General features: G+C 39.6%; 1 protein-coding gene across 1 annotated transcript in view; it reads right to left on the bottom strand.

Moving 5' to 3' along the window:
• The window catches only part of CLASP1 (cytoplasmic linker associated protein 1), a 93,542-nt gene that overhangs the window by 51,116 nt on the left and 15,889 nt on the right, over positions 1–26,537 (bottom strand). Inside the window, exons 12-17 of the mRNA XM_010080354.1 lie at positions 21,544–21,651; positions 20,005–20,031; positions 18,135–18,302; positions 12,347–12,454; positions 4,363–4,466; positions 675–919 (exon numbers count right to left, since the gene is read on the bottom strand). Of these exons, the coding sequence (XP_010078656.1) occupies positions 675–919; positions 4,363–4,466; positions 12,347–12,454; positions 18,135–18,302; positions 20,005–20,031; positions 21,544–21,651 (760 nt within the window). The remainder of the gene's footprint in view (positions 1–674; positions 920–4,362; positions 4,467–12,346; positions 12,455–18,134; positions 18,303–20,004; positions 20,032–21,543; positions 21,652–26,537) is intronic.

Below are 26,537 nucleotides of genomic sequence, written 5' to 3'. Positions count from 1 at the left end.
GGAAAGAGGTCTGCCTCTCCTACCATAAGCAAAGTTACAGGGTTGGTACACCTACTACATTGCCCTACGAAACTTCCCTCTACATTATACACTACACCATTTATAGGAAACTCAGTTTCTGACACAAGATTTTTCAAGAGTTACAAATATCTATAATTGTACCTAACACAGCCTTCATAAAGAGTCAAAATATACTCAACATACTGAGAGCATCATCTGATCTCATCTTTGAAACACAAACACCCTGAGTCATTTTAGAGTAAGTGCAGTGTTTGCTTCATTAACTAAGTTGCTGAGGGGAAAAATAATATTGAAGGTTAAAAAGACTAATATAAAAACGGTACCACCCTTTGCACACATTCACATTACCATCATTGTGGGAAATCTCACAAGCACCTACCGTTGAAGGTCTTCATAAGACAGAGGAAGGTTAAGATTTGACAGCACGCTTACCTGAGTCTTGTCTACATTACTGCTACAAATTTAACATAGACTATACTGATGTTATACCAGAAATTTTTCCAAAAGTAATTAAAGTCCCACATTGTGGAGACAAGGGCCTCAGAGCTGCGAAAGATACCCCTGTCTACATAAAGCAGGTAAGTATTACTGACTTCTGACTATAGCTACCTCTCATGAAAGAACGACTGACACTATAAAACTATGAAGGTCACCTCAGTGTCCGCTGGCTTTTCAGTAAGTTCTGAAGACCTATGAGCCCCTCTTTCCTTTCAGACCAGTTGGAGCTGGCACAGTGGTTCAAGACCTCGGCCACATCTTCAGTCTGCCGCAGGTAGTGTGGAATGCCCCCATTCCTGGAACCATAGGAGCGCTCTGAGCAAGCGCTGGACGCATCACTGTTAGCATCGTCATCGGAGTACATCCCATAGGGTTCATATCTTCTTCTCACTGGCTTTTTCTGGAAAAGGGAAAACTCAGACTTAGTAATATACACCAATGCCAAAAGAAAAACATTTTATCTGTAATCATTAAAAGGAAGACTAACGCTATTGTTATAGTGACACAGGTGTTTTAAAGATGTCACCAAGCACTGCCTGCTTACCTCTTGCAGTAGAGCAAGACAGATCCCATTGATTTCAATGAGACTATTCAAGTCACTAAGGGGAGCAGGCCCTGCCTTCCCCAGCATGAAAGCGAGATACATATGCCCAGTGGAATTAGTACCGTTAATGAAATAATATGTTGTTTTATTGTCAGTAACGGTCAGCTCCATTGTTACAGACTATGATGATACAACCTCTGCTTCAAGAAAAAAAAAAAGGCAGAAAGAACTGAAGGAATCTGTACTGGCATGCACAGTCACTTTCCTACTGATAATGAAGTGACTCTAGAAATGCACTGGACATAGGAAATGACAATTTCTGTCAGTTTGGGCTAGGATTTTTCCACAGGCTGCTAAGGGAATCCGAGTATTCAACTCATTTCCATAGCATGGCATTAGAGGACCTGATTTCCTAAGGTCAATCTTTACAGAAGGGAAATTAGAATTATTATGGTAGCAAGACAAATTGTATGCTATACCACAAAACAAAGTCTTAAATGAGCCTTAACAGAACAGGATTGATAAGACAAGGTGTCAGAAGAAGATCGCCTATTTTGTAAAATGTTTGCTACAGAATTCCTTTCAGTGTGCAGTCCTGCAGTTCTTGGACTTGGGAAGCAAACAGAGTTTTGCTTCCACTAGGACTGCAGGATTGAAGCGCAGAAATTAACTCAAGTGCAGTATCATGGGCATCAGCAACAGGGCGGGTGGGGAAAGTCAGAAAGTAGAAATAAAAAGTCAAGAAAGCACTAGTACCTTGCTCCTGGAGTCTCCTAACAGCTGTAGGCAGGAAAATATTGAAGGGTGGGAAAAAGCATAGAGAATTATGTCAGAAGCTTATGTAGGGTTTGTTTTTGCAACAAAAATGTATAGCAAATGTGTCTTAGCAAATTAAAAAAAAAGAACACAGTTTATGCAAAATAAAAGTGGGTATAATAATGCCTATCTCCTAACTGCTGCACTACTCATATAGCAATGAGTATATACAATTTGTATTAGGGAGCCTGGAAATGAGATTATCTGTTAATAAGTTTTTTTTATGACAGATCTATATACAGCACCTCTTCGCTTACTTTTCGGAAATGCTCTTCTGGAAGACACCAAGAGGTTTTGGCAATGACTTATTTCCCCACACATTATTAGTAGCATTTGATTTTAGAGTCTTGGAAATAAATTCTGATGTCAGGAAACCACTACCTACAGTACAGCACATTTAATCAACTTCACTTAACCAAGTTCTCTTCCAACCCGTAATTCTTATACTACTTTTGGTTTTTTTTAGCTTCTTTTAAGACCCCCTGGCTGGCACCCCTGACTTAAAGGCTGTACTTAATACCAAAGTTCCCGTCACCCTTTGAGCTCTTCTGACAGATCCAGGCACTGATTCCCAGTATAGACACTGTGGATTTAGGCCAAGTCCAGCTCTCAAACAGAACCAGTGGATCCAACACAAATTGTACACAGGGAGTAGAGGTCACAAAATGACCCACCGTGTTTTGTTTAAACTGAGTATTTGACTGAAGCCATCTTTGAAGAAGTTCTATTCATTTCCTACTACAGGAAAAAAATACTCCTCTGAAAACAAGGCTGCTGAGTGAAAGCTGGCATCACATTACTCTCTTAAAAGGAGCCTGAACAGAGTTTGTACATTGCTTGTTGTGAGAAGACAATCAAGAAGAAGAGCAAATCGGGGTGCTAGGAAAGAAGGGGACAAAAAGATCGCGTTGCATCCCCTGAAGTCATACAAATTCAGATGATCAACCAAGGCAGCTGCACCACTTAGTTCCAGCTACACTTAAGCATTTCCCCTTTTAAGCGTTCAACCCTTTAACTAAGATTTTAATGTTCCTGTATAATGTTATTGACTTTAAAAGAAGGGAATACTTAAAAGGAAACTAAGTCTAGGTGATGATCAAGTCACACCCGAAGAGATCTCAATGATCAGCCGTGAACTGAAACACCATGACTGCCTCCTCCCTCAAGAAACCTGTATATTGCAACAGCTCACATTCAGGGATACAGCCCGATTTCATTTACACAGGCAATCCATCACTATCCCCTGAAATGCTCCGGTGGCAAGTTTCAGGTGTTCAGAGCAGGAACTGGCTCACAAGCTCTTGCATTTGGTAATGAAAACGCCTACTAATGATTCAGCCCACTAAATGCAGCAGTGCCATCTATTATATACTGTCCCACCTTTATATTATTCACTAATACTTTTTTTTAATGGAAAGGTAGGTTTTGAAAAAAACTACATTTCTCTAGGAGTACTCTAATAATGATCTAGAAATGGAGGTGACACAAGCTGGGTGATAACACAATACAAAAAGGAAAATATTAGCCATATTTAGGGAAAGTGAACAAGGAAATGGAGAAAGGACATCTACACAAACTCTGGGGACATGGTTCATTCTCCATAAAGACAGATCAGAGATATCTGTCTCACGATACATCAGGACATCCTCCCCTCAGCTCAAGTCTACAGCTGGAGAATACCCAAGGTACACCGGTACCTACCTAATGCTGTACAATAATTGCTCCTGCCTCTACACATCCTCTCTCCCCCAAATACTCAAGGTCAATAAAAAGGCTTATCTTAACACTTGCCTTCTGAGGAGCAGAAAACACCTTCTGGGTTCTAGCCAAGAGATATTGTAGTACAGTAAGATTATACAGGATAATAATTTTTTTAAAAACAACGATAAATTTACTTGGAAATGCACTGAATGTTTGAAAGTACTAGCAGCAAACTAGACAAATACACTTCAATTTAACTGCATGAGATGGTACTGATTACAGGCAATCCAAGGTATGAGCTGATCCAAGCATCTAGCCAGGTGTGAATAACGCAGAGCAGGAACTTGTGAAATTCTCAGTTCTTGTCGAAACCTGACCTGTAATCGACACTAACAGAGAGCACTGTGTTTTTCTGACAAAGTCTTCATGCAGATATTGGGAATGATGCAAAACCCTAACCCCATGGGTGCCGAGCACCCCCACAGTGCCGCATCCATCCTCTGACAGCAAAGTGGAAGACAAACAGCTGATTCAACCCATCCTGCAGCTCTAACCCCAAGCCACAGCAGCCTCTGTTTCATAACAACTGTGGAGAACTGACATGGAATAAGGAAACAAATACTGCTGCGGATATACCCAAAGACAAAACAGTACAAGATGACTAACTCCACAGCATCAGACACTGCCACAATCAGAACAAAGCTATTTAGAAAGAGAACGTACGTACAGGTAACTTTAAGCCACTTTCCGGTGTCGGAAGCATTTTGTATTTTCCCTCTTACCAGTGCATCAGCCACAGCAGCTTCCAGATCTGTGCTTGTGCTCAGGACTCGCATGGCATTCACAGAAGCAGGCATCCTGCCTGGCTGTCCAAGTCCAAACCGGTCTGCACAAAAGACAACATTGAAAGGGATTGTTAAATGAATTCACATTCACTTGGAATCCTAATCAGGTGCCCAAGCAGCTCTCCCCACAGGCTCTGGGAACTCACAGTGGTTTTCCATTAAACCCTCTTTCATCCACAGCTCTAGAGAGTTTGTCATTAGAGTAAGAAATAAACTATTGTTTCTTGGGTCTCAGAGATAATTTTGGATCCTCAGGGTTTGTTTTTTTTTTTTTTTAAGCTGGGAAGCAGGGTATATATTTTGCATTTCTTTTTAAACAGAAGTTGTTTCAAAGTTTTATTTTAATGTCAAAGGCAAACATGCCAGTTTTAATGTGGCACTCTCAACCAAGAGAAGGTTTCTCATTAACTTCAGAGAGACAGAATCATGCTCAGTGTCAGAACATGTTAATACCTGAGCATTCATCCATCCTACAGCTCCTTCTCAGGCAAGGATGCAAGAACAGCAGCACCACATCAGCCTACTCTATGTCTCAAGGCTTGATTAACCAGTAGAATATCCCCCTATGCCCTACAGTATAACAACAAGATTTATTTGCTTGTGAAGTGACTCCAATTTTTGTTTTATTACTGCTCTTGAGAGGCAGTTTAAATGTACACTGGACTGAAATACCATTTAAAAGCTCAATGGTATCAAAACTGATATTTTTGATCAAACAGTATCATCCTCCCCTTGAATTTGGGCATCCAAATTAACAGTGGTATCCAAAATAACAGGATTAAGTCCAAAATGCCATTTATGCTCGTAATACTGATTAGCTTACTTTAGCATTTGCCTAGTCTGCTAAAAAAGTTACTGAAATTAGTTTCTTTGGGCAGAAGCCAAATTCAGAAAGGTATGCTAGGAGGGATACAACAGAATCAGTGACTTGAGTATCACAGACCAGGCTCTGGCAACACAGTCCTTCTAGACAGGGGCAGATTAGATACCGTATTACTGGGATCCTGGCTCTGTCCTATAAGCAGAAAGAGATTGGTGTTGGCATTTCAAGTTTTTATTTCCATGTGGGCTTGTCTTTGCTCAAGAAGGACTGAGAACACCCTTCCTGGGACACACTTTACACCTCTGTCCCCTGCACCCACATATGACAGTAAGTTTTGCCAGCAAATCCAGTGGTGCACAAATCAAGCTGCATGAACCCATTCAATAGACCTTCAGTTGATCCACATTAGAGGCAGCAGGAGAGCAGCCAGAGAGGGATCGAGTCACACAGGTCTTTTATTAGTTCATCTTTGTTTAATTTAACAAAAGAAAAATACTATTTATCAAAATGTGTAACTATATCATGGATTCCCACAAAACTGAGGTCAAACATAATATTCAGCAGCTTGCTGTGTTTTTGGGGAAAAGCACTGCACATCACAAAACTTTATTGCTTTCTTCTTTAAAAACCTACTGCACTGAAATATCTTTTAAGGAAGCAGCTCACACTGACATGTAATTTAAATCAGAGACTGATGTTGGCCAGTCTACTGTCCTAATTCCAAAGCTTTACCCAAGTGTGTCAGATTAAGCTACTGCAGGGAAACAGCAGATTCTTTTAAAATCTGAAGTGTTTTTGGGGAAAAAACAACCCTGAAGACTAGTATTTATTTCGAGTAGAAGCATTATCTATTCAAATTTACTGTTTCTCAGAGTTATGTACCCGGACAAGACATTTCTGATTTACAACAAAAGCACATTTTCTACAAAACACATTACAAGGGAAAAAAATAAACAAACTTTTTAGAACTACTGCCAAAAAGTAATCAAATCATGACATTTCACACAAAAAAAAAAAAAGTTGTATGTGTTATTACTATCCCCTTTTTTAATGCACTTGTGTTGAAGAATCATTTCAAATATTTAGGTGAAACAGTACTTAATTTCTAAAATGGAAAGATCTGTACATTCTTAATAGAAACACAGAGAAGATGATAATGCATTAGGGTCTGATTGAAACTAAAGTCACTAGTACAAACATAAACACTACAAAGATGTACAGAAGACAAGTATTTTCCTAAGTGTAAATGATATCTGGTACACTGCAAGGGCTGTAAATGTTTAAAGTTCTGGACTCAGTTTTATATTTAAACCCAACTCACGGATGTTATCAAGTGTTACTGAGATCAGAATTTGGTTTTAACTTTTGAAATAACATCAGAAAATAAGTTGCCATTTGTTTTCACATTAATTTAGTATTACATTAGAAAAGGGAAGATAGTTTCTTTTTTTTTAAATGAAAAACAGAATGACAAAGTAATTCAGTTGTAGATCAGTTTAAATACCCAGCATAAAGAAACAAAATGAAGCTTTTTTTAAGAAATTAAGTACAGTGTTGCATGCTGGCTTTTATCTGTCTCCATGGCTCTCAGGAATTTTCTGAAATACTGCTTTAGTATCTTTAAAATTCTTTAAATTCATAACACCCAAGTCACTCTGGGCTTCTCCCAAACACACTGTTGCCATACCTGAGTGCAAAAGTTAGACTTTAAGAGAGACCTCGGCATCTCTGACGTGGCGCTGGGAACACATCTGGCTCCAGGAATAACCAGTACAGGCAAGACCAACGTTACTGGGCAAGAAATAAGCAGAGTATGCTCCAGCCACGTTCCCTTGTCTCCCTGGCTAGATTCATTATACCTGTTACAAACTTGGTGAAAACTCCCAGCCACCATTTTTGGCCTGATTTTGCCATTTTTAAGGAAATTTTGGCCTTCTTTAGGACACAGGAAACCATATACAATTTGATTATGCTTTGTACCAAACTATTAGAGCCAAGCATGAAGTGACTATCACAAGAAGTTGAATGTAAACAAAGCTTAATCTGTATTACAATTGAGGGGGTTTTTAAAAAAATATTTTCAACTATTTTTGTTAAATAAAAGTTCGTGTTGTTACTTTGAAAAATGCCACAGGGTCAAATCATCTTGCATCATTTCTGCCAAGTAACCTGACAAGGGAAATGTTTTGAGAGTTTTAGGTAAGTGACAGCCATTTAACTAGACTTAAGAGAGTATTTTTCACTCCCTACATTTAGTGGGGTAATTAAATCATTAATTCCTTATGCAATTCTAGCCTCCAAGCAAATACTGAAGCCCTCATTCATCTTTGACATCATCTTTGTCTCCACAACTAAGTTTCTATTGACCCAAAGCTAGCAGCCCTCATTCATCTCTTTTTAAGACTCCCAGTGAAATATCCCAATTCCAAAGGGAGTTACAGGTTCTCCACAACTGCAAATACAGCACAGGGGTGGGGAAGAAGCCACTGGAATCTGCAGATTTTTCTCATTGTATCTAAGCATTAATCTCCTGATGCAAAGCCCAGCAAAATTAAGGGAATCTTTTTTTCAGCAACTTCTATATACTTTGGACAAGGCCTTCAGAATTGTAAGAAGGATGGATCAGCGTATTATCCTACAAAGCTCATTTTGAAAGCTCATCAGGTGCTTAATTCTTGCTGCTCTTGTGTATTTTGGAGAGGATCCCGCAAAGCACTTTCATTAACAGAGACAGGACTCCAGAACATTTAGTAATAAATGGGATGAAACCCACTGGGATCCGGTTGTAGGCATTGGAACTGCTATACTGATAAAGAGGAAATATAAACAGAAGTTGCAAGTACTCCGCATCAGTCAGGATTTAGCCCGTGCTGCACAACTGATCCAATTCACAGGAGAATTGAGAAAGCCCTGGATCACCCTTTGTTTAAATGCTACTCACAATGTTCCTAAAATACATAAAATTAAAAACATCCAATAAATGATATTAAAACCAAAAATGCACATTGAACAAAACAGAACAGAAAGCCCCACAGCAGTGAGAAGCACATGCCAAGTGCTGACTGATGCACATGACGGCAAATGTTAAGATGGTATAAAACAAGACTACGTATAAGAAGCGGATTCATGCAGTTAGCGCTTGTTCACCTGACTGCCCAACAGAATCAGCAGTGGAGAGAGCACTAGTGGACCTGGAATGACGTCGAGAAGCTGCAAGTAGAAGGAATGGCAACACCCACAGGATTAACATACATTTAACCTGAGACAGAAAATGCCACAATCCAAAGGGGATGCGCGTGACCGCTACCAGTAAAAGGTGTTTCATAGTGACAAGGAAATGACGCTGTGTATGAATGCGTAACAGATACAGTGCAAGCCCCACAGCGATGCCTCCATCTGTAGCTTCCCCCCATGACCATAAACACGATGGACGACAAAAGTAATTTGTAACAGTCCCAAACCCGGTGCAGTTCAGCAAAAACACCCAGTGCACAGTCTCCTTCCAGACCCACAGATCTGGAAGACAGCGATCACGAGAACGTGGAGCACATAACTACAGAGCAGGATTTAGATGTGTCTGATCTAAACCCCAAAGTGAAGCCATGACGAATGGTTAGGAATTGTGCTTGCAGGTATTTTTCCACAACATTCTAGCCTACGTATAAAAAAAAAAGTTAACACAATGAGTAACCACAGAAGTAGAAAGAGTCATACAGGGAGGTCAGCCAACCACCGTATATAGGTCTTTGGGTTGGGTTTTTTTTCCAGGGAAACACACGTACACACATATTATAGCTGTTGCTACTACTAAAAGTCTCTTGCTTTTAACAAATTTTGCATACATGTTTCTTGAAGCTATGTATGTACATGCACAGATAATCTGAATATGCACATCATACACCTATCTAGAATTACACCACATGTATACAAATTGTTAAGAGCAACAGTGCACACACAGTAGCAGAAGAGCTGAAGCCAAATATAGCTCCCACTTCAATTCCCAGTTGTCAGCAGCACATGTATCACAAAATGCCTTTGGAGAGGCTTGCAGTTCTTGGATTCAACATAAAGGTGAGTTCTTCATGAAAGCATATGGAAAGCTGGTCCAATCATTTCCAAACTACAGAAATTTAGTTTTAAAGCGGTTTTCCCTATGTCTAGCAATGACATGCTCACCTAGCTCAAAGCAACTGACCCAAGAAACTGATTGCTCAGACTCACTGAAGGCCTTGTTGCTTTAACATTACTAGTACTGTCGAGAAACTGAAAAAATAAAGCAGAATCACCTTCCAATACAAATAGGCTTTGTCAATTATGCATATTCATGTGCAGTAGAAAAATTGTAAGTCTTCTGCTTAAGGAAAAGCATTCACAAACACAAATAATAACACTATAAAATAGAAATCAGCAAAGTGAGAAAAATAAAATGTAACAAGTTAAAAATTTTTTCCCAGCTGTGAGAGCTTGACTAAAAGCTGTACAGAATACGCAATGTGGTCTTTAACTATGGAGAACACATGCATTCATTCAAGAGAGCAATTCCACTGACACCATAAGTAACTCATGAAACATTTGCAGGATCAGTGCAGGATTATGGACTGAGCCTCACAATTAAGATTCTGAGCTCGCAATTGCTTTCTCCCGAGCCATCCGCTGTGCCCCTGTGGATGTCACTGCAAGATCAAAGCCCATGAAGAAACAGGAACAACAATTTAAAAAAACCACAAAACATCCCTGCAAGGAGGCTGTGTAGAGTGACTCTTCACTGGTGTTTCCTATCTTAGAAAGCAAGACTTTCAGTGCACAGACATGCATACCTGCACAGCAGCCCCAGAACAAAGCAGAGCAATTTGCAAGGTCAGGATATCAGCACTGACATTGACCATAATATCATTAAAGGCAAGAATCCTGCCACTTACATAAAGCTAGCTTAAGTATAATTTACTAATATGCAAGTTAATCTTTCTAAGCAAAAATAGACCATGCACAGTAGGATTATATTAGCATTAATGTAAGATTAACTGGGCTCTAGAAATACTGAATTGAATCCTACTGTTTTGGCTTAAATTGACATACATAATGTGAATTTCACACTACAGAATTAACAAGTTTATGAACACCTTCAAGCTTAAAGCCTTTCAATTAAAACACACAAAAAAAGACAACAGGATAACAACTGTATTGGGTTACTGTTACACTGATAACTCCTCTCCACCTTACCTTAATGGCTTCTAATAACAAGGTATTTCTAGAAATGCATTAATCTTCAGGTAATTAAATATCATGAGCTAAAATGAAATTACCCTCTCCCCATCATAAAGCTGGTTACAACCAGTGTAACAGATATCTGTAACTGAAATTTTATAGTCAGCATATGAGTGAGGCTCAGTGGTGGTGGTGCACTAAACTCACCCTACCTGTGATTCTGGTAATTGCATTCATTTTTCAGAACAAGGGCTCAAGACAAGTATTTCAATTAATGTATTTTCACTACAATAAACAAAACACAGCACAATGACATAGAAATCTGATGAGTTAACCCTGAAATACAGCCTGTTTAAACATTTTGGCTGAAGAAAAAAAGCTTCATCCAAAACTGAAGGTAGGCATGTAACTATAAAAATGAGATACAGTTGCATATCTACCATCCCTTTACAGCTCTAGTATCAAATCAGCTTCATTTAATCCATAAGAAGTTCATCTATTTATCCTAAAGAGCTTTGAACCAAGTTCTGAATGCTACGTTGAACTTTCATTTTTCACCTAAAACTGAAACATTACAGATAATGCAAATATTTTCTTGCTCAATATAGCACCAAATAACGAAGTTCTGAACCCCAAAGCCTCTCTAATATTAACTTGAAGATTCCACTCTACACCACTGAAATCAATGGGATTTTTGCCAATGATTTCATATGGATGAAGACAACCAGCCTCTGCACTGATAGCCAAATCAATAATGACATCTAGATAAGTTTAAAATATTATAGTATATTAATCAAGTCTGAGAACCAAACAGGAAAATTTTGCCCATCTGTCTGTATTTTTAATAACCTTTTCTCACTACTAGATTAAAGTTGCAGATTAAGCACAAAATGCCATTCCACTTACATTCTATGTCATATACCTGTATTTTGTCACTACGTGCAAAACAGATCCTGTAATACTACTCTTCAGGCTTGGTGAAATTTTTTAAGAGCTTCCTTCTCACTTTTAATACCACATGCACAGCTATGAAATTACTATATAAACAAAGTGGGCCTGGCAATCAACTAGATTTCATTATGTCTGAGATGACGAACAAATCTTTCATACAACAAGTAATGTATTTGGCTGAATATATCATATGGTATTTGGTCAGTAACATTAACTATCCTGTTTTTTTCAGCATTGCACAAAAAAACTTCTGCATGTGGTAAGTGTAATGAGATTTTCTATTTGTACTGTACACTTAAGCTGCATATTAACACTGCTCCTTTAAAACCTCAACCTTTCCATGATGTCAGACTGCTTGAAAAAGTTTCCTACAAAATGGCATGTGCAACTTGTTAATTGATGATTGACAATGTTGTGCAATACCTTTACAAAAAAAGAGCTTCTATCTCTACTGGAGGATTTAGTATAGAAACGATACACTGTTACTCTACCTAGCTGTAAGAAAATCAGATCATGAATAATTAGAGTCAACAACAGTCTACAATGGTACCGACTGCTTCTCTGTGACCTAGAAAACAGTCTTGCTCTCCCATAGATTTCCATCAGTGCTGTAAAGTGAAGCACAGCAGCCCCATACAAGCCGATTTAATGAAACTAAAAATAGCAGCCCCATAAAAGCTGAACTAATGATACTAAAAATTACAAAAGTTCAAAAACTAAACTCTTTTCCTGCTAACAGTGAAATGCTGAGAACCAGAATTGAAGCATGCAGAAGAAAAGAGAAGGGAAACAGGGTTGGAAATAGGGAGTGTGTCAGGAATCCAACAGAGGACAGGAAAGAGCTCATTCCACCTGGCAGTGTCTTGAAAGGGCAACCAGAACAAGGGAAAAGAAGAAAAAAAAAAATTGACCCTTAAAGCTCCAATGCCTACATGTACTCACCAAGTGGAGGAAAGCCCCGAGCAGGGCTTGTATCTCGACTGCTCTCACGGCTGGTATCGCGGCTGCACCCCTGACTCATGCTGGGTCGGGGGATGCGACTGCTCCGTGCTAGCATGCAGCATGGAGAGTTTCAGAGAAGGTGAACAAGTTTAATGAGGACAGAAAGCTCAAAGTCAAGTCACATTTCTGTTAGTTATGGTAATTATTACATTAGGAATTATAATTTGCAGCAGCCTCCTCAGGCTCTTTACAGACCAACTACCTCACATGCTGAGCTGTGTTTGTGACGTGAAGTTTCAGCAGCATTAAATGTCTGTTTGACAGTCTGCTTTTTTCTTAAGCAGTTCAAGTTTTGTTATTCAAGTAGAGCAGGAATCTTCAATCATTTAGGGGAGTTCTACTTTTACAAAACATGCAAAACAGATGAGGCTAAAAGAAACCCTCTGGGAATATTTTTCCCTTAATTATAAGATAAACACCCTTCTGGAACAAAAAAAAAGCAGCGTTTTTAACCAGGTCAAAATTTTTGAAAGTAGTCACCATAGTAATATGCAATTTTATATAGATTTGTCTTTCACAAGGATAGTTTTGCCATGAACAAATATCCTAATGAAAAAAGGTGTATTGTACAGACTTGCAGAGACATTTTTCTCCAATAAAAAATACTGGGAAAAAGCATTTAGAACTTGAATACCTGAAAGACAGGTTAAAAAGTGGTTTGGATTTTAAGATAGCAGCAACTTCAGATCTTTAACAAAGCTGACTTCTCCTCAAACATTTCTAAAACCTTACATTTACAGTTTTATATGCACACAGATCGAGACATATGTGCACTTAAGGGGAGCTTTAAACTCTATTGTTGATGGAGGGTTTTGTCAAAGTAAACAAGACTCTTATCTTTGGTCTGGCAGCTATCAAGTGTTCAATCTCCCACAGACTAATAAGGCTCCTGCCTTTCAGCTGTGTCAAGGGAACTCATCATATGCACACTCTTCATTTGGCCAAATCCAAACTGAAGACTAAGCTGCTTTCATGTAAAAAGCAATCCCACTGCCTTTAGCTGAAGTTCTGTCCAAGTAGGAAAACAGAGCTAGGCCCTTAGAAGGTTGGTTAACACCAAGGATGTGAATTTCACGACTCTATAAAATGAGGATTTTACATATATCGAACTGGATTATTCCTCTGCAAATTGTGTCATTTTGATATGAAAGATGTTTGTAGAAAGTTATTTAAGAAGCTTTTTGCCCAGAAGAGAATACAATGTTTTCTTAGGTAAAGGAGGTTACCCTGAAGAATTTAATGACTAAAGAGGGATTTCCTTTGCTGTTTTGAAAAGGCAGTGGCACGGTTCAAGTGTTCAGAAATAGCCTTTAAGGAATTTTCTCATGCAGAGTAAAAACTAATCTAAGAGTTTTGATGACAATGGAGCAGAGGCACATACACTGCTTTATACTAATACTTTAACAGTATCCTCGCATTTATAAAAATAGTGCCATTTGTACACTTCAGCATATATATATTCTTATTAAGCTCTATTGGCTTGGATACAGAACTTACGTGGCTAAGCTCAAGCTAATAAAGTTCCCCTACAGTGCTTCTGTGGGCTCCTATACACTGGATCTATTAATATGCTTCAAGCAAAACAGTACAGAACAAAACAGAAACCTTAATATTTAGGCTTTAAAATTCAAATATAGACTGCTGCCAGATTCTTGGTTTGTCAAATCCTTCCCAGTTTTGCAAAACCAGGGTCATATCTCTCAGATGAATTAATGGTTCTGATGGTTGAACTCTGATGTCAGACAAAACAAGATGAGCTACTGACCAAGTTGATTAGATCACTGTAATGTCCAAAACTTCTGAGTTAGATGGTCTTATAATAAATAAGACAGGCTAAATAATATGAACTGGATGAGATTAGGGTCTATGAGTACAATAGTCCCACCTCAGATACACAAGGAAAAAAGCTGACAGGTGACTACAGGTGAAAGTAACACCCTAAAGTCTTCCACGCAAACACTTGTTTGAAATTGAGGACTCTCTAAAAGTAAACTTTTCATTCTTGGGTCTCATGCTTATATGTAAATAACGGTAGCCTTCACATCTGGTTTGCACAAGCAGTCATTTCTCTTAAGTAGAGAAGATCTGTCAATCTTTTCTATAATACAACCCTTCTAAAATTAGCAAAGGTTCTTTAGAGAGGGAGAGATATGAACAATTAAAAAAACCAATTTAATGGATGCACACAAAACATTCTCCTTCCATAACAGCTAACAGCAGCTGCATGAAGTATGAAGAAAAGGCACTTGAACCACATGAGAACAGACTAGTAGCACAGTGCCACAGATGAAGCACAATATTGACTGCACAAACAGAGCACCCAAACCCGAACACCGGGTACTTCACGAGTAACAGTCAAACAAAAGATCTGCTTTTGTATTTGTACCCAGTGACATGCAATGAAAAAAAGAATGGACTGAAAAGAACTGAATGATGAGTCTGTTGTGGACTCCCAGGCACCTGCCCCACGTTTTTACGGCAGATTGGATATCAGCTGTTCAGAGTATTGTCTCTGGGCACTGCCAGCAGTAAGGGGCAGCAGTGCTGCCATTTGGATGAGCCTCATGCAGGCAGCAAAGGCAGAGCAGACAGACACAAGTCCCAGTTTCAGAATTCTTGACCCCCAGACAGAAATTAGGTAAATGAGTAGCAAAACCGACTAAAAGGAGCAGGCAGGATGAAAGCAGACTGTGCCCACAGCTAGCTCTGGACTGAGAGCCCAGGAAAGGACAAAGGTGGGTTACTTATAAAGTCCCAACTTTCTAGATGTGTCCTATACATTTAAGTTTTACCAATTTCATCTGGAAAGGCAGAGCAGCTGGGTACAGTTCACACCATTATTAAAACACACTACTATGCTGTCTTACACCAGTGGGACCCAACAGATGAAAATACCACCAGCAGAACTCAACAGTGCCCCTGTTTACCAATCTACCATTTGGGAGAAACTGTATGTCATTAGGGTGTGATTTTTAATGATTCTTAAGTGGGGACTAAAAAAAAAAAAAAAAAAAAAAAAATCAGCAGACATTTCCTTTATGGAAATACAAGCATTTTAAAGAGCCTGTAAATGCTGCCAAAACAGCAAAAGGAAAGCTCTGCAGTTGGGTACACCCAGTAGAGGCAAGTCAAGAACTGCCTTCAGCTTTCCAACACACAGACAGCATAACCCTGACAAAAAAAGCGCTGTTGCATGAAAGGGATAACCAGCTGTGCCCACTCCACTTTCTGGAGAATGACAATCTCAAACCTCTCACTCCTTTCAGACCCAATTGCACCACACAATCTGCTGAGTATCCAACAATTAACTTCAAGCAAATAAAAGTTTCAATTTATGGGAAATGCACATCACCTTTTCTGAGATCTCCTTCAAGGGGCCCAAAGAAAAGCCTGAGATTAAGTCAACTATGATTTTCCTTCCCCAAAAGTGTATTACTGCTAGTAAATGTCCACTGAGCAGACAGCAAAGGCAAACTTAAAACTGAAAGGTGCCACAAAGCAGGGCCATATAAGCGACTACACAGGACCTCAACATGACAAAAGTGCCTTTTTGTGCTGCCTCGTGGGAAACGACATACTTCAAGGTTTCCAGCACCCAGAAAGAACATATGTAATGGATACCTGTGGTCATCATGGAAATCAAAGCTAGCAGCAAGAGCCTCTATTAGCTTGCCACTGCCCCAGAAGGGCCTGAAAAACTCCAGGGGATGGTTCCTGTATAAAGCTCACCCACATGCAGGGACCCACCACACAAGTCAACAAATCAGTTATGAGCAGGATCCAGGAACTACCCATTTCTAACAGCCCGATCTGCACAATGGTTCAACACCCACTGCACGGCAATGTCACCACAGAGCTGAGGTGTTTCAACCCCTGGGATAAGCACGTGTGTATGAAATCCCACAAAGCCTAAAGTACTGCATGTACATCTGATGTCATATGTATGCTCCAGCACCTTCCTAAATCAGATTCTGAAAAACTCTACTAACATACTTAGGACCAAGGTGAGTGGGAGTCTACTTAATTAAATGGACAAATGAAAAAAATGTCAAGAAAAGACAGGCAGTGAAGCAACACAATAAGAAAGCACAAAATACTGTTAGCTACTATGTTATAAAGTAATAAATATAATGGAATAATGGTATAAAGATGACAGCTCAAAAGCTGTCTCCATCCAAGCCAATATTACTTTTTTAAAGATCCAATGAAGACAGTTTCTACAGCTGAGTGCTAAAGGCACCGTAACTGCCAGACTTTCCCGCTCCCACATCAGCCTGAAAGGCTGGGGCCATCAACCCTGGGGGCGGCTGGAAGCCACACATCTGGTAGATCTGTCAGAGCTCTCTCCCACTCCCAAAGAACAGGCACTGACTGTGTTCACAGGGAGCACATCAGAGCAACAAGGTAACAAATTGCACTTTCAGAAGAATTCAAGGCTCCCATAATATACCTGAAAGCAGGCAACCCAAGAGTGAGGAATTTTACACATGGAAATTTCCCTTCAGATGCTCAAGACTGTTTCAAATCAGACCAGCTAATGTGATGATCAGCCTAAGTGTACATGATGGTACTATCAATCATTCCTTGTTTCCTCCAGAAACTGCAGAGTGACAGCAGAACAGTTACCTCTAATATTTGGGAGGCATTTTACATTTTAGAAGCGACCAACAGGAAAGTACAATGTACTCATACAGAGGCCATAGAATAGATCAGACATGAGAAGAACATGAATTTGGAAAAATAATCACAATAAACATGCAATATTTTTATGAACCATAACAGCATATGCACTCAGGTGATTTAAATTAATTCCAACACACTTGAAGAATGAATAAGATACCTCTCTATTAACAACACGCTCTAAAGAGAAAGGTAGCTTAAATTTAAAATACAACTGCTAAGGCAATAGTTAACAATTCAATTCACAACAGTAAGGATATTTCAATTAATTGCAACCTATTCATATATTCTTTGGAGGTATAAAATAATTTAGTAGCAGTACTATTTCAAGTGTTCTTGCTCTAAATAAGTTTCAAACCTCTGAAAACATTTCAATTTTAAAAAAGAAAACAATATTTACTTGTTCAGACAGCACACTGAATTTTCACCTCAATTCAGATACAGAAAAGTTTATATATAATGATGCTTACTCACCTGACTTAAAAAAGAGAGTCTGCTGATAAATTTGAAAATAAAAACTATTATACAACATTTACATAACAGTCACTAAGACAAGAATATGGGAAGCAGAGTAATTAAAGCATAAGTGTAAAATGCCAACTAAGAAAGTGGCTCCAAGATACTGAGGATGAGAGAAGCAAACCACTTAAGCTCCAAAACTTCTAAAATAATCCAAGAAGGTGCTCTTTGCCTTTGATTCTACCTGACTGTAAAAATTGCTCAACTCATTTCAGGACTAAGCCACTGATGCCAAATGAGGTATTTTTGCTGTGATGGTTATTCATGACAATTGGTTTTGCTGCCTAATCTAATAACGTCGCTCATGTTGAATTTCAAACAGAAGGCAGCTCATGACATCTTTAGGTCTACTTGGAAGCTATACCACAACCTGCAAAATTAAAATTTCTCTCCTACAAACCACAAACACATTAACTTGCCAGCTGAAAAACTCAGAAGAATAACAGTAACACAAACAGTTTCCTAGTCAATAGGGAAGTCCCTCTTTCGAGCACACCAGCCAGCATGTCACTGCAGTGACTGTTCTTACCTAGTCCTATTCTGTTGGGACTTGTCTCTCGACTGCATCCCTGGCTCCGAGGGATCTTGCTGCGCTTCTCTGAAGATGATGGCACCGGCTGGACTCTGGATGTTCCACTGCTCAGGCCACCATAGGCGCTTCCTAACAGCTTTCCCGGAGAACTAGACCGGCTACCAGCTAGAAAAGAACCAGAAATAAGGAAAAAAAAAAAAAAATTTAAAACCCCCCAAATTTTAAATACTCTGACAGCAAAACTGGAACACAATCAGCTCTAAGAATTTGATCCAAATCACTCAGAGAACTAAGGGGAGCGTTCCCCATGGGCTTTCGAAGAAGATTGGGGGAAGTCCTCAACACTGGCATCAGCAACCCTGCCTATATGAACCACGCTGCCCAGCTGGGATCAAGACCAAAGCAGACACTGCAGTGTATGAATATCCCAGCTGGCTTTACACAGGTTTGCGGAGGTGCCAGGAGCAGCTTTGCTGCAGCACCACGGAATTCACAGGCTGCTTCACCTCCCGATGAAGCAAGACAAAATGAGCCTGTGCTGCAGCAAGTTGGCTTCTGGCACAGGTAACCTGCTGCAAGGTAGCTTAAGCATCTTCACACTGCACTGCAGTGGCGGCATTACTTTTCCTGAAATAATTCAGTGAAGGAAAATTTTAAACATCTCAACAGCAGCAGATCAACATGATAAAGGGTAAAACAACTGAGCCTGTCACATTTGTAATGACGCTGGCTTACTTAGGTCTTACTGGTAAAACCTAAGCTATTTAGTTTCCAGATGGAGAAAATTTTTAGCAAATTGAGTAGTTGGCCTGTTTTGTTTTTCCTTCTCTGTTTGAATAGTCCATGGCAAGTTTACACTTCTTCTAAGCCATGTTCTAAGACAGTCTACTAACCAAAGTTTGTTTATATATTTACATTCCAGTTGCAGTAGATATTTCTAGCTGAAAGTCTTGCTGCCTAAGTCAATGAGCTGAATAATACTTTTTTTGCTGTGGATCTCCATTTGGTAAGTTTTTGAAAATTAAGTAATGCAAGCTTAAAGGTAATCACAAAGAACTGTGAGAGTAATAGATTCAAGACTCTTTTTTGCTTCTTCAGGCATATAACAGTCACTGAAAATTTGCTGCTGATATTCCCATTCCTGACATACAATTTGTTTGCTAAAACAGCCAGGAAAAGTGTATTTGAAAAGGTTGTAAGAACATACTCAGGCATGCTCACATTCTGAGCCAATAGTCATGTTGGTTTCTTTCTGAAAAGTATCTATGCATCTCACAAAAATTCTAGTTCCAGATACTATGCTGACTAGCAAGAGTTAAAGACTGTTCTTCTGTCTTAATTTAAGAAGATACGCAATTCTATTAATCTGATGGACAATAACACAACACACGTATTATTCTAACTTACTTGCCCCCTCCAATTTCCCGGCCAAGGCCAAAGCAATCAAATCATATAGTGAAATATTGTATGTGGTGCTGGCTCCTGCTTCCCCCACCCACCAAAATGAGAATACTTGCGACAGCTGCCAATCTCACACACAGCATCCACACCCTCAAAAGCCAATACTCGTCTCAGTTACACTGCTGCAATCTCACTGATGTCAGCAGGGTTGCACTGAAGTAACTGAAGAAGAATTAGCACCTGGGGTGTAAGATGCAGCAGTGAGCCAGCTTCAATATACAGAATGTATTCTTACCATCTTTGGTTACTATAAGAAAGCAAAATCACTTACCATGCACATTTGGATTTATGACTTTAAGAAAACGCTTTTTAAGTCTCATGGTTAGCAGAGAGTGAGGGAAGCTTAGCAGTTAAAAAACGTGAAGGAAATAATGTGAGAAAGCAAGAAAGGGAAAACGTTTCTTACCACCAGCAGGATTAGCTGATCTGGATCCTTGATTATGAGGGCAGACCAAAGGACAGGCAAAAAGTGGATTAAAAGACAGCAAGACAATACAGCGTTCAGCATGCAGTTTATGCTATACACAATACAGACAGATTTATTCACAAATACATCCCTCCTAAAGCCTCTGCACAATGCAGTGCGTTAACGTGCAGATGCAACTAACAATTTCCCAAGGATGATCAGCTTCTTAGCTAAATATAAACCAGAGACCCAAGTTCTGCTCTAAATTACACCCCAGCCCACTACGCAAAATTGCAGCAAGGTTATCCATTGTGTGGGCATGGAGAGCTTGGTCCTGTGACCATATTATATTTGAATTAATAAGTTATTTCATGCAATGTTTGGCTTAAGGATAAAGACCACATCTGGCTGGGCTAGGCTGGAATTGGGATTCAGCAAACTAAACCAAGGGATCGGGCTCAGATGTGACCATCCCAATGCTTCACAACCCATTCTGTAAAAAATTAAGACCATAATCTTTGAACACTTTTGCTACTCAACTATTCTTGAAACACTTCTGAGGCTTGTCTCATCTGCTCTGATCATTTTTCACCAAACTAAGTTTAGGAAAAAAGGTCATTTCTGGCTTTGGATCAGTTTCAGATTCAAAATTGAAGAAATCAATTTAGATCAGCATACCAAAGCCCAAATTCCTTCATGACCTCAATGTAAAGATTTCCATTTGGCCTCATCCTGAATATCATGCTTCTCTCTTCAGCTCTCCCAACCTAATATAAAGCTATAAACTGCTTCCCCATCCCTCCAGCACGACAAAGCAAAGCAATGAGAGCGTAAACAGAGAAGAGTTTTTAAATACAGGTGCAAAGCAAGACAGGTCCTCAGAACAAACATGTCTTTCCACAAACCCCATCTCCTCTTACCCACAAGCTTGAAGGTCCTCAAAAGTGGTTTTCTCCCTCCCCCCACCTTTTGAAGTTTGAGTGACAAAATTCTCCTTAGATACACATGACAAATATGCAACAGTGCTGTATGTGGCTCCTAGGGGAAACCATGCCTTGCCAGGAAGCCAGAGAGCACAGATGTATCATGTGAAACAAAGAGCAGAACTCTTCCCCACATCTACACAAAATGGATAAACTGATGCCAAATCACATTAACTTAGACAGCTCACACGTTACATATACAGAAATACAGCCACATAAGCAGGAGCAGCTTGGCAGGGCAAGAACCCAGGACAGCAGTCAGCTACAGACACAGAGGGTGTCTCAGCAAGACGCAGTGCAAGTTTAGTACTACACATCACTGCAACATGAAATTCTGCTGTGTAACTGGTTAAAAAAAGCAGCAAGGAAGCTCTCAGATGTGGAACCCTATTCGTCAGCAAAAGCACCCACCAGCTGAGTAGAGATTTCGTTTTATTACACATCCAAACGTTATTTGGCATAACTGAGCCCAATCCTCAGCAGATGCTACCACAATTCAAGAGAAATATATTAATAGCTATTTGTTCTCCTCCCCAAGAAATAAAACACTTCTTACGCTGGGACTGGGAAACTACTTTAGCCCGGCTGCGGCCGCGGGTATCAGCAGGCGTTGAGGTGACACTTGTGGCACTGCCCGAGCTCTGTCTCCTTGTACGAATCCGACCTGGAGGAATGCAAAGACAATCAGACTGTTAATACGTTTCTTTCAAAGGAAGCACAGTGTCTAACATGCTGTTCTATGCTTGCAGGGTTGCTATACACACAATTAACTTGGGTACAAAAGAAAATTTTACAGGGAGAGGCAACATCTTTCATTAGACTGGCTGAGAGGCAGGGAAGGGAGTGGAAACAGTCACAGTCCACAAGTCTGAAAACTTCTTTGCTTTCTGTAATGCTATCAGCCGGTTTAATTAAAAAAAATATTACCTCTCTGATAGCCTTTGCTTCTGTTCTATAGTAGCTTCTTTACAAAGGACCAACAACAAAAAATTCAGTCTCCTAAACGCTGCTGCTTATATCAAATAATTACTTTCTGAGAAGGCGATCAGCCTTTCGGAGACAGGCGTGACAGATGCCCCCACAAATTCCATTGCTGGGATTTCCAATTAGCAGCTTGGTGCTTTATATCCTGCTCTACATGTGCAGGCTGGCATGTACTCCTGCAAGAGCCTGTCAACGCAGCCTGACTCTGCTTTTATTTCAGGCTCATTGAATTTTCCCTGCTGTTTACAGATCCCTCATATTTATCCTGAGATCAGTGTAACTTTACTTGTAATGCAGAGTCCCATTTAACACAATCAACATTGTGGAAAAATGATTCTGTGTGTCTGTTCTTTATTTAAGCAGAGAATGGATATAAAGTCTCAAAGTGTTCTTGGTCCTTTTTCTGTCCTTTCCTCATGAAAAAGCCAAAGTAATTTGAGCTAGAAGAGCTTACAGGGTCATCAGTTCATCCCCTTCCTGGGGCAGGGCTGTTTCCTACAGAATGTTCTTTCCAGTGCTAAGCTTCAATTATCTGTCTCTAGTTAATGGGAAAGAAATGATAATTAAGAGCAACACAAAGAAAGCCTCCATCAGTACTTTTCAACAACTCAGTTCTCAGCCAAATCTGAACCAGTTTCTCAGGACTAATGCCAGTGCTATCCTGCATTCAGAGGATGATTTCAAGTTTCAGGCACAATAATAAAAGGAAAAAAAAACCCACAACAGGTAAGGGAAAAGTTCAGACAACTGCATACACTGGTTATAGATATTCATCTCCTGCCCTTTGTCTCCACCATAAGCATACAGAGAAATATGAACGGAGAGATATATACTTCCCACCCAAAAAAACTCACTTCACGTAAGGTACACACGCAGGACAAGACAATGGGAAATAGCCCAGGCTGAACAGACAGAGAGCTTTGTTCTTCTCTGAGCTCTCAAGATATTCATAACACGGTCTGCAAATTTCTGATAGACACAAAGTGACAAGGAGATGTTTAGCTTTGAGAAGAAAGCCTAGACTTGTTTGCAGGGAAAAGCCTAGGAGACAGCTGTACTTCACACCTCTTCACCAGCATCTAGTTTTAAAATAGCTCAGTAGGTGAGATACAGGTATCTGTATTCAAGCAAGTGTTTTAAAAGTGAAATAGAAGAAATTCTTAGCGCAAAACTGGGAAAATATAAGCAAACCACTTTCTTAACCACTGTCTCAACTGTTAGAACAAGCTTTGAGTACATCCATGTGGGTCCAACACTCATGAAACCAGCTGCTAAGCTCCTCCTACCACCAGCACGCTGCAGATCTCTTCTGCCCTAGGACATTATCTGCCCCTCACAAATGGCCAGCCCGATACGCAAGCAGAGACAGTTCTGCAGCTCTCTGCTGGCCCATTCCCATTCCTTGCAAGTCTGGCACGTGTGCAGCTACACACAAAGGAGCAAAGTCACTGTGGATTTGCCCCAAGGTGCATACCTCAAACCACACTGCAGCCTTCAAAGCAGGCGAGCATGGGGAGGGAGGCGGAAGGACCTCAGGCTCTTGGCAGAAGCCTCAAGGCTTCCTTTTGTTTCTCACATCAGGAGGGCATCACTGGCAGCAGCAGGGGTACAAAACAGCCAGAGGAGTCAAACCTGACCAGCCTTAGGAACCAGTAATGGAATTAACATAGATCCTTCCAGAAGACCAACAGAAAGCCTTGGCATTACAGAAAGTCTTGGGGGGTAACTCAAGCTGAAATTTAATATTATACACAGAAACAGACAGTTCTGGTGATGTGTATGGGCCAAGAATGGGTGAGAAGGGACTGATGTCTCCTCCTCTTACGCACAGGACACTCTTGGCATCCTCAAAATGTTCTGTTCTTTCTGAATCTACACAATCTTTTTTTTTTTTTAGTTTATCAGCAGGTGACTAGGAAAGAGGAGAAAACTGGGACACTACGTAATAAGTGACTCTCCCACCTTAGAAAATACAAATGCTAAAATAATAAAGAGAAACCAAAATTAGTTTCTGATACCAATTCTGGGGGCTTTAGGAAAGAAAACTGAACCAATAGGTCAGACTTAATTAATATGTGATTATCAGCAGGATTAGAGACCTCAGTCCTATTTTGAAACCCCTGAGAGTCAGTGGACAGACTCCTACCAACTTCAGTAGTTTCTGAATGAATGCATGCCCAGGAACAAAATCCTGCTTCTTTTTGGACTGGTAAGATTTGCACACTGATTTTGGCCTAACGGGTGTCAGAGAGAACAATGTGGGATGAAAAGTTGCTCTTGCACAGGAGAAACAGACCCAACACTGATACTGGTTGTCTCATCCCTCTAAAAAGACTGACGAGCATTTGAACCAACACTGCACCAGACTTGCATTGTGCAAATGACAACAGGAATGGCAGAAACTAGAAATTCATGACATAAAAATGATGCAATGGTACAAATACTGTGATAGCACAGTAACAGCTCACCCTAGGAGTACTCGATTTTTTTAAAGTCCATGAGATAAAGTAAAACGTTAGGGAAAAAATGCTTCTCAAAGTAAAATTCTTCACACAGTTACAAGGAAAAAGTGCCATCTGGTATCTGTTATATGTATACTTGAAGCATGAATTGTTAATATACTTTCCAAAGTTTTATTTTCTGAACTCTAATAACTGTATATTTATTTTTTTCATACAAGTAACTAATCTTTCTTGCAGGATACAAATGGTTCAAAATAAGTGGCTCAAGGCTACTCTTCAAGAAAAAAGATTTTAAGTTTTTCCTATCCAAGTATAGTTTGTAGCTGTAAAACAAAAAATGACCAATTGGAATTCAAAATTGCTTTAGGCAAATCTGTATTAGATAGAAAACTGAGGGATCTAGGATGTGTCATTTGTTAACTGATCTTCACAGACATTCACAGCTTTTAAATTAGTCTTATGATATCTGATGCTTTGATATCTTATGCTTTATAGTAATGTAAGATGAATCAATATTTGTCTGTCTGGAAAATATCAAGGTTTTTAATATATATTATACCAAGTACCGCATGTATAACAGAAGTTCGTCTATACAATACAAATATCCCCACTACATCTCCTTAAGGATTTAATCTACAAACAAAAGTCTGTTTTCTTATCTAAGACTTATTTGCACATAGGACTATGTGTGGCTTTATCCCTACCATTCTACCCACAGAGAAAAACTAATTTCAGGCAAGACTGTAAATAACATAACAAATAACTTATTCAGACTACTTTGTTGTTAAACTCAAGCAAACACCTCCCCTCCCCAAAACTTCTTTGCTTTCAAGTGTGTTTGTTTGCATGTCTAGCTCAAACTGCAGATGTAGCAATTCATATTTCATAACCATTATTTTTTTGCTCCTCTTAAAAGAATTACTGCATCCTGACAACAACAGCACAAAGGAACAGATAAAGACTGCCCCAACTAGTTTCCAAAAACCATAGAAGTATTTCCATAAAAAAGCCCTTGATCTGAATTTGACATGTGACACATTGGTGTTGGTAGAGAAAGTATTTTGAAAGACTCCATATAAATGCTTTGTGTTAAGAAACCATTTGTGGGTTTTTTTAGGGATGTTTCGGTTTAGTTTTTAAAGTTATTGTCAGTTTTTACAACAATCAATGGATCAGGATCGACCTTGAAACGTCTAACATCTGTCTAAACCTAGGAAAGTTGGTTTGTTTTGTTTTTAAAAAAGGAACAAGCAAAGGAAGATTCTATGATAATGTTTTTGCATTACGGGAGGCTTCATCCAGCAGCATCATTCTGAGCTCCTCTGGGAGGATACTGCAGCATCTCCGTCCCCAGCACTCAGAACAGACATAGGCTTTGTGACACCCTGCCTGCATATTACACTGTAGAAAATGACTTTCAAATAGTCTAGAAGTGGTGTAATGTAACAGCTCCACAACTGAGTTTAATCAGTTCCATGCTGTGAATAATGACACCTACAACCACACAAGTTACATCAGGAAGCACTGTGATGGTAATTGTCTCTCCATGGATCAGGTTAATGCATTCAGGTTACTCAGCACTGGGTTCTTCCCCTGCTTGGGGAAAACCATTCCTGAAAGAGCCTCTAGGACCCCTCTAGCTGTGTTACTGCTAAATGACACACGGACATCTGTGAGACATGCACACATCAATTAAAAACATGCTTTATGTATAAATCTGTAAACAGCTTTTTACAACGACCATTGGAATGGTTTCCATGCATATTTAGCACATGTCCAACATTATACTAGTGTAAGACCTGACTTTGCACCATAATTTTTCCCAAGAATCACTTGACCCTTACTGGAAACCATCAGAATATGCTGCCTTGGGGTTTTATACAAAAACTCCCTCCAAATCAGAGGGTTGAAGGGACAACAGCAGCACCACTTTGCCCTACACCAACAAGCACAGCCAAATCAAGTCAGCATTTGCAAAGGGAGGCACCAAGAGAACAAAGAAACCTACTGCCTGAGCATTTCCATTTAAGATACCACAGTCAGTCACACCTTTGAATCAAGCCTTGCCCTTGAGGACAGGCAAGAGCTTTACCGCAGAAAAGAT

This window comes from Pterocles gutturalis, unplaced genomic scaffold, assembly GCF_000699245.1.
Source record: "Pterocles gutturalis isolate BGI_N339 unplaced genomic scaffold, ASM69924v1 scaffold10454, whole genome shotgun sequence".
Taxonomy (NCBI): Eukaryota; Metazoa; Chordata; class Aves; order Pterocliformes; family Pteroclidae; genus Pterocles; species Pterocles gutturalis.
This window is presented reverse-complemented; position numbering and strand designations above follow the sequence as displayed.